This window comes from Impatiens glandulifera, chromosome 4 (genome assembly GCF_907164915.1).
Source record: "Impatiens glandulifera chromosome 4, dImpGla2.1, whole genome shotgun sequence".
Taxonomy (NCBI): domain Eukaryota; kingdom Viridiplantae; phylum Streptophyta; class Magnoliopsida; order Ericales; family Balsaminaceae; genus Impatiens; species Impatiens glandulifera.
This window is the reverse complement of record NC_061865.1, coordinates 37,424,486-37,435,862: the sequence shown is the minus strand read 5'-3', so window position 1 is coordinate 37,435,862 and position 11,377 is coordinate 37,424,486. Positions and strand designations below refer to the sequence as shown.

Sequence of the window (11,377 nt, the reverse complement as noted above, 5' to 3'; positions counted from 1 at the left end):
ATTTTCTAGATTAATACAAACAACTAGAGAACACTCCTTAGATATGTTGAAAGTTTTCCAGAAGCCTGGATTAGAGTTGTGGTGGTTGGAGCAAGTTTTCAAAAAAACTACTTCGCCTGAATTTCTTGGCTCTTTGATTTTAATCGGGATATGTTGTGATTGTTTGATGATTTGACAAAATAATGCCTAGAGACTATTTATAGTTGATCTAGGTCAGTTGGGAAGGAGAAATTCAAGTCGGATTTGCTGATGGACGAACTTATCCCTAATTTTATCCTAATGGTGGTAGCCTAGTTCTAGGGCAAGGTGGTCATCCTAGGTATAGGGTTAATGAACACTATGATAAGGCGAAGATAAGGGTGAAAAATCATCGGATAAGGTTGAGAAATGAAGGTGCAAGAACTTTTGGAAGAAACGCGCCGATCTTTCGCGATTCCGGCGAGCGTCCGGCTTGGCGAATAAGACGACCCAAAAACGGCGTTGTTAGGCATTTTGTCCGTGTTTAGCGATTTCAACTAATGGGGTTAGTCCTTCCCGTTAGTTGATTAGGTGGAGCGGGCGTGCGCTTTCTCTATTAGAGCGGGTTACGTGGACGATTCCTGGGCGCTTGATGAATATCCAGTGCTGATCCGTTGACTGAGAATCTGGATGCATCAATTAAAAGTAATTTCGGTTGCACCCGATTATCAGTTTTATTCTTAATAAAAAGAGTTATTTGAAATCGAATTTTAACACTCTTTTTTCCATTTTTCTTCACCAAAAATTCTATAAAAAAATATTTTCGCAAACATAATAAAAATTATGTCCATTATTTTTATTCTTGGATATTTTGGGGTATTTATTTAATTGTTCTAAGCTATAAATTATACATAATTTATGTTTAAAATTATAATTAAATAATTTCAACCTTTTTGGGTTTAATGTGGGTAAAATAAATATAATATTTTAGCCTCAAATTTTTTTTGAATTTTTATTTATTTTTTTTAATTAAGAATTAATTAAACAATAATTAACCCTTAATTTGGTTTTAATTCAATTTTTAGGTTATTTTGAATTTAAAATTTTAAAATTTTATTTAATATTATTAAAATTAATAATGTTATTTATAAAATAAGGTACTTCAAATTTTCATGCTTACGGTTATTAAAACATGTTTTATATGAAAAATTTGTTGAAAAATATGTTGAATATATAGCTTGTTATTTGTATGATGAATGAATTATAATATTTATTTTATCATACTTTTTGTGATGGTTATGAAAATCTTTTTTTATAATGACGATTTATTATATTGAGGAGATTTTGCTTATCATAGATGTGAATTACGGGATCCCATGGTCTTTTGTGATTGTTATGACTTTTCTTTTCTGATTGACGATTATGTATATAATATTTATTTTATTATGTGTGAATTTGCAGAACAAGGTCTTACAATTTATTTGGTTGGCACCTTCTGATAATTATACACAATCTCAAGCATTTATGTGAAATATTGTGGACTTGTCGATATCGAGAATTAAATTCGATAAATCAAACATATTTATTCCAATTTTCTTTTAAATTCTAAAAAAACATAGATTCAATGGTAAGTTGAATTGGCGGTTAAATATCTTGTCTTGAAATAATATAAATATATTTTAAAATAATGTTATAAATAAATTAAATAATCTATAATATACAAAGAACCAAATCATCATAATATAATGTTGATTCGAAGCATTTGTGCTTAGCACATTTTCCTTAAAACAGTTTCACCGTCTCCTCTTGTACTAAAGTTTATTATAGATGATTGTTTCCTAGGGTACAACGAATATAATAGTGATTCAGCACCGGAATTACTACGCAACGAACTTGACAAAACACCTGAATCAATCATCGAGTTTCAACGGAAATACAATGAGTCAAAAACTCAAAAAACACTCAATTAAGTAAAAAACTCGAAGAACACTCAGATGAGTGAAGAACTCGTAGAACACTCAATAAAAAAACTTTTCAAATTCTAGAGAGATTATAGAATGAGTGAAAAAAGATATGAGATATGCCAAAAATTATAACATGAGCGGATATTTATAGATGAAAATTAAACCATCACAATAAATTAATTTATCAATCCAACAGCTAATAATTCATTCAACGATTGTTATTCCTAGACTCTTGACATTTCAAGAATCTTGACATTCGATCTTATCTATTGGCATTCGATCTTATCCACTACCATTAAATTTCACAAAAAAATCACATTTGAATTTGGTGTGAATTTATATTTATTTGGATTGAATTACATGTAATTTATTTATCCAAATTCACATTTCCATTTAATTAATAAAATTAGTTTAAAATTCCAACTATCCCTCAAATTAATGGAAATTGAAAAATTAACATAGTTAAAGGTTCAATAGTTGAATCCTACATAGGATAGGTAGGTGTAACCCTTTGAACCTTTCCTTATAAATTTATATAACTTTACTAGTCGATTAGTAGACTCGATGTCCTTGAACTATTCTATCATTTGTGTAAACGATTACACATTTTCACATAGAATTCTTCCTGATACATGTTAAGCTCTCATGTTTGTGTCCGTTTTGGCCATGGAACACGCGCCTAGTTCTATGAGAAGGTCTAGAATTGAGTCGTAAAATTCCTTCGAAATAGTCCCACTTCTCCCTCACATAGGTGATATATTTTCTCACAAAGAATCATTAAAATCAATTTGCTTATCATAGTTAAAATATATATTATTTAATTGTAGGATTAATACTCAACAATAATCTTCCAAGTCATTACAATTAGGTTGTCCAATTGAACCTAATTTTAGGATCTCCAATCTGCATAGGTTGGGTTTTCCTTCACACCAACTTATAGTAGTCTCATTTCTTAATAGACTTTTAGACTAACTCTATATTCAACAGTTTGGTTAAGGGATCTATAATTTTATTTTTGACTTACATAGTCAAATGTGATAAATCTATTAGAGAGTATAACTTAATTACATTATGTCTAAAACGTGTATATCCAAATTTATCATTTACCTTAAGTTTGTCTAATTTCATATTATTATCACAATAATTAGAAATTTCCTTTTAAAAAATTATGGAATATGTTCTAATAAACCTCACAATTCATACATAATTATCATTTAAACATTCTTTTGTGAAAAATATTGTTTACTTGGCCAACTAGTAGACAAAATATCTTTGAAGTATTATGTCTTCGTGTAAACGATTACATATTTAAAAACAAATATATATTTTGACATCTTTCAAAAATTTATGACTATAGATTATATTATTTAACCTATCAATCATAATTTCATAAGAAGATTTTCACTCATATAGTTTCACTTTCAAGTGTAAACATATTAACTTGTAGGTGTAAAATCTTTCATGAAACCTCGTTTAGTGCAATTCACATCCTTAGTGGATTTAATCATTTTTATCGTAATTTCAAACCATAAAAAATATCGTATTAAGAAATATAATGAAATAACTATTTTCATTGTCTTTATGATATACACAATTGTCACATTTATTGATTTTTTTGTAAACATGGTTATAAGTCATATAAACTTTACTAGCCAAATTTTATATATTAGTTATTTCATAATTTTATTTTGAAGATATTTGTTCTTTAGATTTGTATGAAAATAATATTAAAGAAATCATTCATGTATAATTTTTATATAAGAGATTAGACTGCTTATTCATATATAAATTATTCTTTACATAATCTCTATATAAGAAACTATAATATTAAATAAATTAAAATAATTATTTCAACATAGTATTTCTATAAAAGAAATTTGAATAATTAATCAAATAAATATTCATCATCATGTCACATAATTTTTATAAAAGAAATCATAATGTTTCAAACATTTTTGGCATAAGCCGCTTGAATATTTATTTTCGGTTGCACGTTTGCATTCGATGATATCGGCACATATGCCACATCGTTTCTAAAATAAAATAAGATTTTTTCCTTATAATACCAAATCAAACAAGGTCCTAATATTAAAATATAAAACCAAGTAGGCCTTCCCTATTAATACCGCATAAATACGAGTCTTCTTTTTGGCTCTTCAAATCCAAGCTACACATCTCTTCAACTTCGTGGTCTCCAGTTTTACTGCTATTATATTCTTTTATTTCTTTTAACTAGAAGAATTTATTCTTTTTCTTTGACTCAACTCTGTTAACAAACAAATATACACATTTAAAATGATATTTTAATACCATAATTAAAATGTAGTATATAAAACAATGTATATATTTACATGTATAAATAAATAGATCGTCTCTCCATAGTTAGTAATTACAATAACACATTCTTATTAATTATCGAGCTTAATGAATTTAAGAATGTATATATATTATAATTAATTATTTTAAAACTGAAACCATATATTTTAATTATAATTAATTTTAACACTATTAATTTTCTGAAAAATGAAAACTAATATATTAATTACTTTCTTATTTACATTCATTATTATTAATAATTTTAAAAGAAATAATATATATAGCACCCTTATACATCACCTTTATATAGCACCTATTTATTTTGACAAAAAAATAAAATATTTTTCTTTCTCTTATATTTTTTTCAAAATATATTTTTTCTTTCTTGTAAAATCAAGTAAGTGCTATATAAAAATATTATATAAAGTATTGTATATATCATTTCTCTAATTTTAATAACCAAGCAAATCTTTAATTAAAAACTAACAAATTAAATTATTGTGTTCTAATTTATTTTATATATAACATTTATGAAATGAATATACATATTAATGTTTCTTGATAATTTTTTTTTTATCAAAATATATTAGCTTATAAAATTAAGCTTTAACAATATAAGAAAAATGTATTAATAATCAATATATATATATATATATATATATATATATATATATATATATATATATATATATATATATATATATATATATATATATATATATATATATATATATATATATATATATATATATATATATATATATATATATATATATATATATATATATATATATGTGATGTTACAAATAAATTAAATAAATTAGAATATAAAAAAAACGAAATCACTAGAATACAATGTTGATTCAAAGCATGAGCTTAGCACACATATCCCTTAAAATTATTTCACCGTATACCCTTATGCTGGAGCTTATCATATATGACTATCTCACATGGTACAATGAATTTAATAGTGATTCTACATCAGAATCACTACGCAGCGAACTTGACAATGTACCTGAATCAATCACCAGGTTTCAACGGAAATACGAAGAGTCAATAATTCAAAGAACACTCGATTAAGTAACAAACTCGAAGAACACTCAGATAAGTAAAAAACTCAAGAAAACAAAAAAAAACTTTCAAATTCTAGAGAGATTATGCAATGAGTAAAAAAGAGATAATGAGATATGTGAAACAATGTCATAATATTGAAAATTAAACCATCACAATAAATTCATTTATCAATGTAATGACCGATAATTCATTCAACGATGGTTATTCATAGACTTTTGACATTTTAACTCTTGACATTAGATTTTATCTATTGGCATTCGATTTTATCCATTGAAATTAAATTTTACCAAAAATTTACATTTGAATTTAGTATAAATTTACATTTATTAAATTAAATTATATTTAATTTGTTTATCCAAATTTAAATCTCCATATAATTAATGGAATTTTACAAATTCACGGGTTCTCAAATTTTTATCTTCAGTTGCACGTGGCACCAAAGTCAAATTTTGACATAATTAACAAAGTGTAGAAAATTTTGTTTAGCTCATGAATAAAGTAAATTATTATTATATAAAGGAGGGATGATGATATGAAAAGTATTTTTATATCCATTTTGATCTATTAATAAATATTAAAGAATAAATTAAAAAAATAATTTAAATTAAGACCATATATTTTAAAGGTCCATATCAAAATTAGACCAAATAATTTAAATTAAGACCATATATTTTAAAGGTCCATATCAAAATTAGACCAGAACTAAAATAGATAATTGTTTGAAATTTATGAAATTAATTAGTATAATAAATAATGGTTCAAATGTCATACTTAATATAATTCAAACTAATGTAAAATTAAGTTTATAGTTTTTTAATGTATTTATCATTAATATAAAGTGAGATATTAGAAATGATCAAACAATAATAACTAACATAATATTAGTTATTTCTAACGGTTTTGATCTTCATTTGAATTAGGGATAATTCTCTTTTATGTCTCATCAACATAGAGATAAAACACAATTGACGTACTAATCGAATGGAATGGAAGAACCATTCAATTTAAAGAAAATCTAAGCAAAGAGAAGATTAAAAGACATTTTCAGTTTAAAGAAAGAGAAAATTAATGATTACAAAAAAGATATGTTTCCGCGTTCAAATTTTAATTTCTCATAATTCAAATTAAAATCTAATTCAGATAATTTTAAAAATAATAACTCTCAACTTTATTTAGAATACAAGGTATGAAAGCAATTTTTTTTATGCAACTTTAAAACAAATTTATTTCTTTAGTTTAGTTTGGGACCATTACTTTTTTTTTTAATTACTTTCAATACAACTAATTTGTATTTTTGTTGTTTTATTGTTTTTATTTTGCATTTTAAGATATTTCAGATGAGGATTGATAAACTCACGAAAGATTCAATGAAAGCAGATCCACGAATCCGACGTGACCTGTCTGGTGTCCCCACGTCCCGAAAGCGCTCATTTTGAGAAGAAAAAAAATATATTTATTTATATATATATATATATATAAATATAATATATATATATATATATATATATAAATATATATATATATATAATAATATATATATATATTCTTTTGTCCCGAAATGGCCGTTTCGGGTCCCGAAACCACTCATTTCGGGTCTCGAAACGGTTATTTTGGGAAGAAAAAAAACCCCGAAATGGCCGTTTCGGGAACCGGAATTACCGTTTCGGGACCCAAAATGACCTCTTTAGGACATTATGAAGTCGTTTCGGGACATTTTGAAATTTTTTTCTCTTCTACCCACATGTCATGTCACGTTGATTCGTTGACTTATTTTCATTAAATATTTCGTTGAGTTTATTAATTTACATTTCATATTATGTTCTCTATATGCTTAAAAGATTTTTATTCAATTTGTATAGATTATTAAAAAAAAAAAGTTTTACCTTAGGTTTCCCAAAAATATATGTAAATCTTTTAAGATAAATAATATTTTCTCTATTTATACATGAGAAACTTAGTAAGTTGTAAAGTACAAATTAAGCAAGGAGACTCTATCTTTGTGTTGAATGCAAAATGAAGATCATATCTTCACTGGATTCCCTTTTCTCTCCTCACAAATTTTATGGCACTACCGAGAAGTCGCGGATCAGCTGCAAACAACAATTGCGGAGTATGCCAGACCGTTTCTTCGTCGGTCACCAACTATCATGGCAAACAAAAGTTTCAACCAACCGTTATCGTTGGAACAGGCAGCTCAACTGCAGCATGGGTACCAAAGTGAATGAACTCATTGGTGACCAACCCATAGTGAGACGCACCGCTAATTATTGTCCAACCATTTGGAAATATGAATACATACAGTCGCTTAACAGCAAATATGTGGTAATATATAATATTCTTTTCATCTATATATGTATTTTATTTATGTGAGTTCATATCATGCATATAGTAATATCAATATTCATGTTATAGGGAGAAGACTACGAGATGAAGGCAGCAAAACTGAAAGAAGTGGTGAAAATAATGATACTAGAAAAGATGGAGATGCCATTCCAGAAATTGGAGCTCATTGACACTGTCAAGAGACTTGGAGTGTCTTATCACTTTGAGAAAGAGATAGAGGCTTGTTTGGATGCAATATACAATGAAACAGATTGGTTGAGTGAAGAACTTGATTTAAATGAAGCATCTCTCAGTTTCCGGCTCTTCAGACAACATGGTTATAATGTTTCGCCAGGTTAGTACTTTTATATAGCTATATATATTCTAAAGTACCCACCTTTAGTTAAAGCTTTTTGAGTTCAAGAACAAGCCATAATCGAAAAAAACAACAAACTTTTTCCATGTACCAAATAATAGTTGATAACGCAATGTATGTTTGGGTTAAATAATTGGTTACATTTGCAGATGTTTTCAACATATTTAAAGACAAATATGGGAATTTCAAAGAGTCCTTGTGTGATGATACCAAGGGATTGTTATCATTGTATGAGGCCTCATTTCTTGGTTTTGAGGAAGAGAGTATATTTGATGAGGTTGAAAATTTTGCTACGAAACATTTGAAAGAAAATCTAAATAAAATAAAGAATCCATATCTGGCTATGCTGGTGAATCACGCTCTTGAGCTTCCCCTACATTGGGCAATGGAAAGATTCGAGGCGAGGTGGTTCATTGATGCTTATGAAAACCGAAAAGATGTCAATAAAGCCCTCCTCAATTTTGCTAAGTTGGATTTCAATATGGTGCAAGCTATACACCAAGAAGACCTCAAACATGCATCAAGGTAGTTAAGATCAACGCTTATTAGAGATATTTCAGTCTTATATAGGCGTGTTATTAAAGATTATTAATCGCAAAATTGAACTGTAGCATATTATATTTATAATTTTCAAGGAAAATTTATTTACCTCACAAAGCATGCATCATATGTTTTTCCCTCCAACAAATGTTAAAAAAACTAAATTAATTAAATTTATAATGCAGATGGTGGGAGAACTTCGGATGGAGCAAGAAATTGCCGTTCGTTAGGGATAGGTTGGTTGAATGTTACCTATGGTCCTTAGGAGAGGTGTATGATCCAAGACCCGAGTTCCAATACTATAGAAGGATGTCCACAAGAGTTTACCAAGTCACCACATGCATTGATGATATTTATGATGTCTATGGCACTTTGGAAGAACTAGAGCTTCTAACTGATGCATATCTTGGGTGAGATTTCATTTCATTTATCACATTCTGTTCATTTACCTAAACAAATATCACTAGAGCTAGATTAAGAAACCGATTTGTTGAGACCAATACTTTATCTATAAAATACTTTTATTCAAAAATATTATATCTATATAGTATCCTTATTGTTCCACATAAATGTGTAGAAACATATTATATAATATCTATTAAAAATTTGGGCAAATTAATTATGGTACATATATCAATTTGATTTGGTAGGTGGAACGTCAATCTTGCAGTAACATTGCCAGACTACATGAAGTTATGTTTTCTAGGCAATATCAATTTGGTCAACGAATTAGGATACGAAGTTCTTAAGGAGTTTGGAATCCATGCCCTCCCTTGCCTAATAAAAGCGGTACTTATGTTTCTTCCAAAGACAAGCTCTACAATTTTGATAACTTCAAACGATCATTGTATCGATTGATTACAATTTTTCTATATAAATCTAATTCTTTCCATATTGTTTCGATATAGTGGACAGATTTATGTGGGTGCTACATAAAAGAAGCCAGGTGGTTCCATGGGGGGTATGTGCCTTCTCTTGAGGAGTACTTGAACAATGGATGGATGTCTGCTGCAACAGCTGTAATGGCCATTCATGGGTATTTCTTCAGTGCTTGTCCTTCTTATCCTATCACTGAAGAGGGATTGAAAGCAGTTAAAACCTACGATGATATCATCAAATGGCCTTCCATGATCGTTCGTCTACTCAATGATTTGGGAACTTCAAAGGCAACTTACTCTATATACTTTTAGTTTGTTATTTAAGAGTATCTCTAAGTGTTTTCTTTATATGTTTATGCATGTTTTTCTTTTCCGGTTTCATTTTTGGCTTGTAGGATGAATTGAAACGAGGTGATATACTCAAATCAGTGCAAATTCATATGAATGAAACTAGTGACTCGGAAGAAGAAGCTCAACAACATATTATGAAACTCGTTAGAGAGGCATGGAAGAAGATAAATACAGCTCGTGCAAGGTCAGATATCCCATTTAGTAGGAAGTCGGTGGATATAGCAACAAATATTGCGAGAGCAGGTCATTACATGTATCAATATGGAGATGCACATGGGCATAATACTAAAGGAAAAAACAAAGATCGTGTCACCATGCTCCTCATTGAGCCAATTCAACTTTCCTTTGAATGATGTCAAGTATTAAAATCCATATATAAGAGTAATGTAATTTATGATGAATATGTGTTGGTTGATGTATTTATCTCATATCAATATTGTGTGGTTATTTAATGTGAAGTGAGCCACGTCGGCATCTTGCGATAAAAATAATAATATTAAGCATCTTGTGATAAAAATAATAATATTAAATCGCTTTATTTATTAAAATATCAAAGGTTAACAATCTATTTATTTGTCATATTATTAAATATTGGCATGTCATTGTTCTTCTTGTGGAACAGAAGAGTTGAAATTGTAAACGATATCAATATTAAAAAAAACTTTCATTTCTCGTTACTTACTTGGCCTTTAAATAGCCTTAAAACAGAGTAAGCTACAAAATTGAAAATAAACTAAACTAATAAAATAAATTATGCTAATTAAAAGGAAACCTAAGTATAAAAAAAAATGACTAAATGACTGAGTCAATAGATTTATTCAACCGGAATTAACTATTATTAAATAAAATAACAATTTCTCTCGTAAACTAAAATACATTAGCATTAAGTTTATAATCAGCAATTCCCATAGCTCTTATTTGTCTCTCAAAAGCTTTAGTCTTCAATGATGTTGTCATAACATCCAATCTGTTTCTGACTCTACAATAAACTAGTTCTATTAAGCCATCGTTAGATAAATCGTGATAAAGTGATATTGAATATGTGTTTGTTTCTCTTATTAAAACTGCATTTTTAAACAACCTAATAGTAGAAGCATTCTCACAATACATAGTTAAACAATTTTCTTAAGAGCATTGAAGAGTTTCCAGAATTCCCTTTATCCTAATACCACACACATAACGCAGCCGCAACATATTCAGCCTATGTAGTAGAAAGAGTTACAATCGGTTGCTTCTTAGAACACCATGCCACTATTCCTTTATTCATCATATATAAACAAATCCTTACGTACTTTTTCTATCATTTGAATTACCTCCAGTCACTATTTTTGAATCCCACCAGTTCCTCCTTTTTTTTAAACTCATAATGTATATCAAATGACCTAGTCCCCTTTAATTATGGAGTATCCTCTTCACAATTTCCAAATGAAAATCATTAGGATGTTCCATATACCGACTTACGATGTCAACTACAAATATATTGTCTTGTCGAGTAACAGTAAAATACCTTAGAAAACCCATCATTTATTTAAACAATGTGCTATCAACCTTGATTCCTACTTCATCTTTATCAACTATAGTACTAGGGACAATATGAT

The 11,377-nt window shown here is 28.1% G+C and overlaps 1 protein-coding gene across 1 annotated transcript; it reads left to right on the top strand.

Moving 5' to 3' along the window:
• Positions 1 to 7,517: 7,517 nt before the first annotated feature.
• Positions 7,518 to 10,132, top strand: LOC124935088 (terpene synthase 10-like). Its single transcript, XM_047475549.1, has 7 exons — positions 7,518 to 7,634; positions 7,725 to 7,989; positions 8,160 to 8,535; positions 8,736 to 8,960; positions 9,201 to 9,339; positions 9,459 to 9,716; positions 9,824 to 10,132. Exons 1-7 carry the CDS (start codon positions 7,518 to 7,520, stop codon positions 10,130 to 10,132), a joined length of 1,689 nt encoding a protein of 562 aa, XP_047331505.1.
• Positions 10,133 to 11,377: the final 1,245 nt, after the last annotated feature.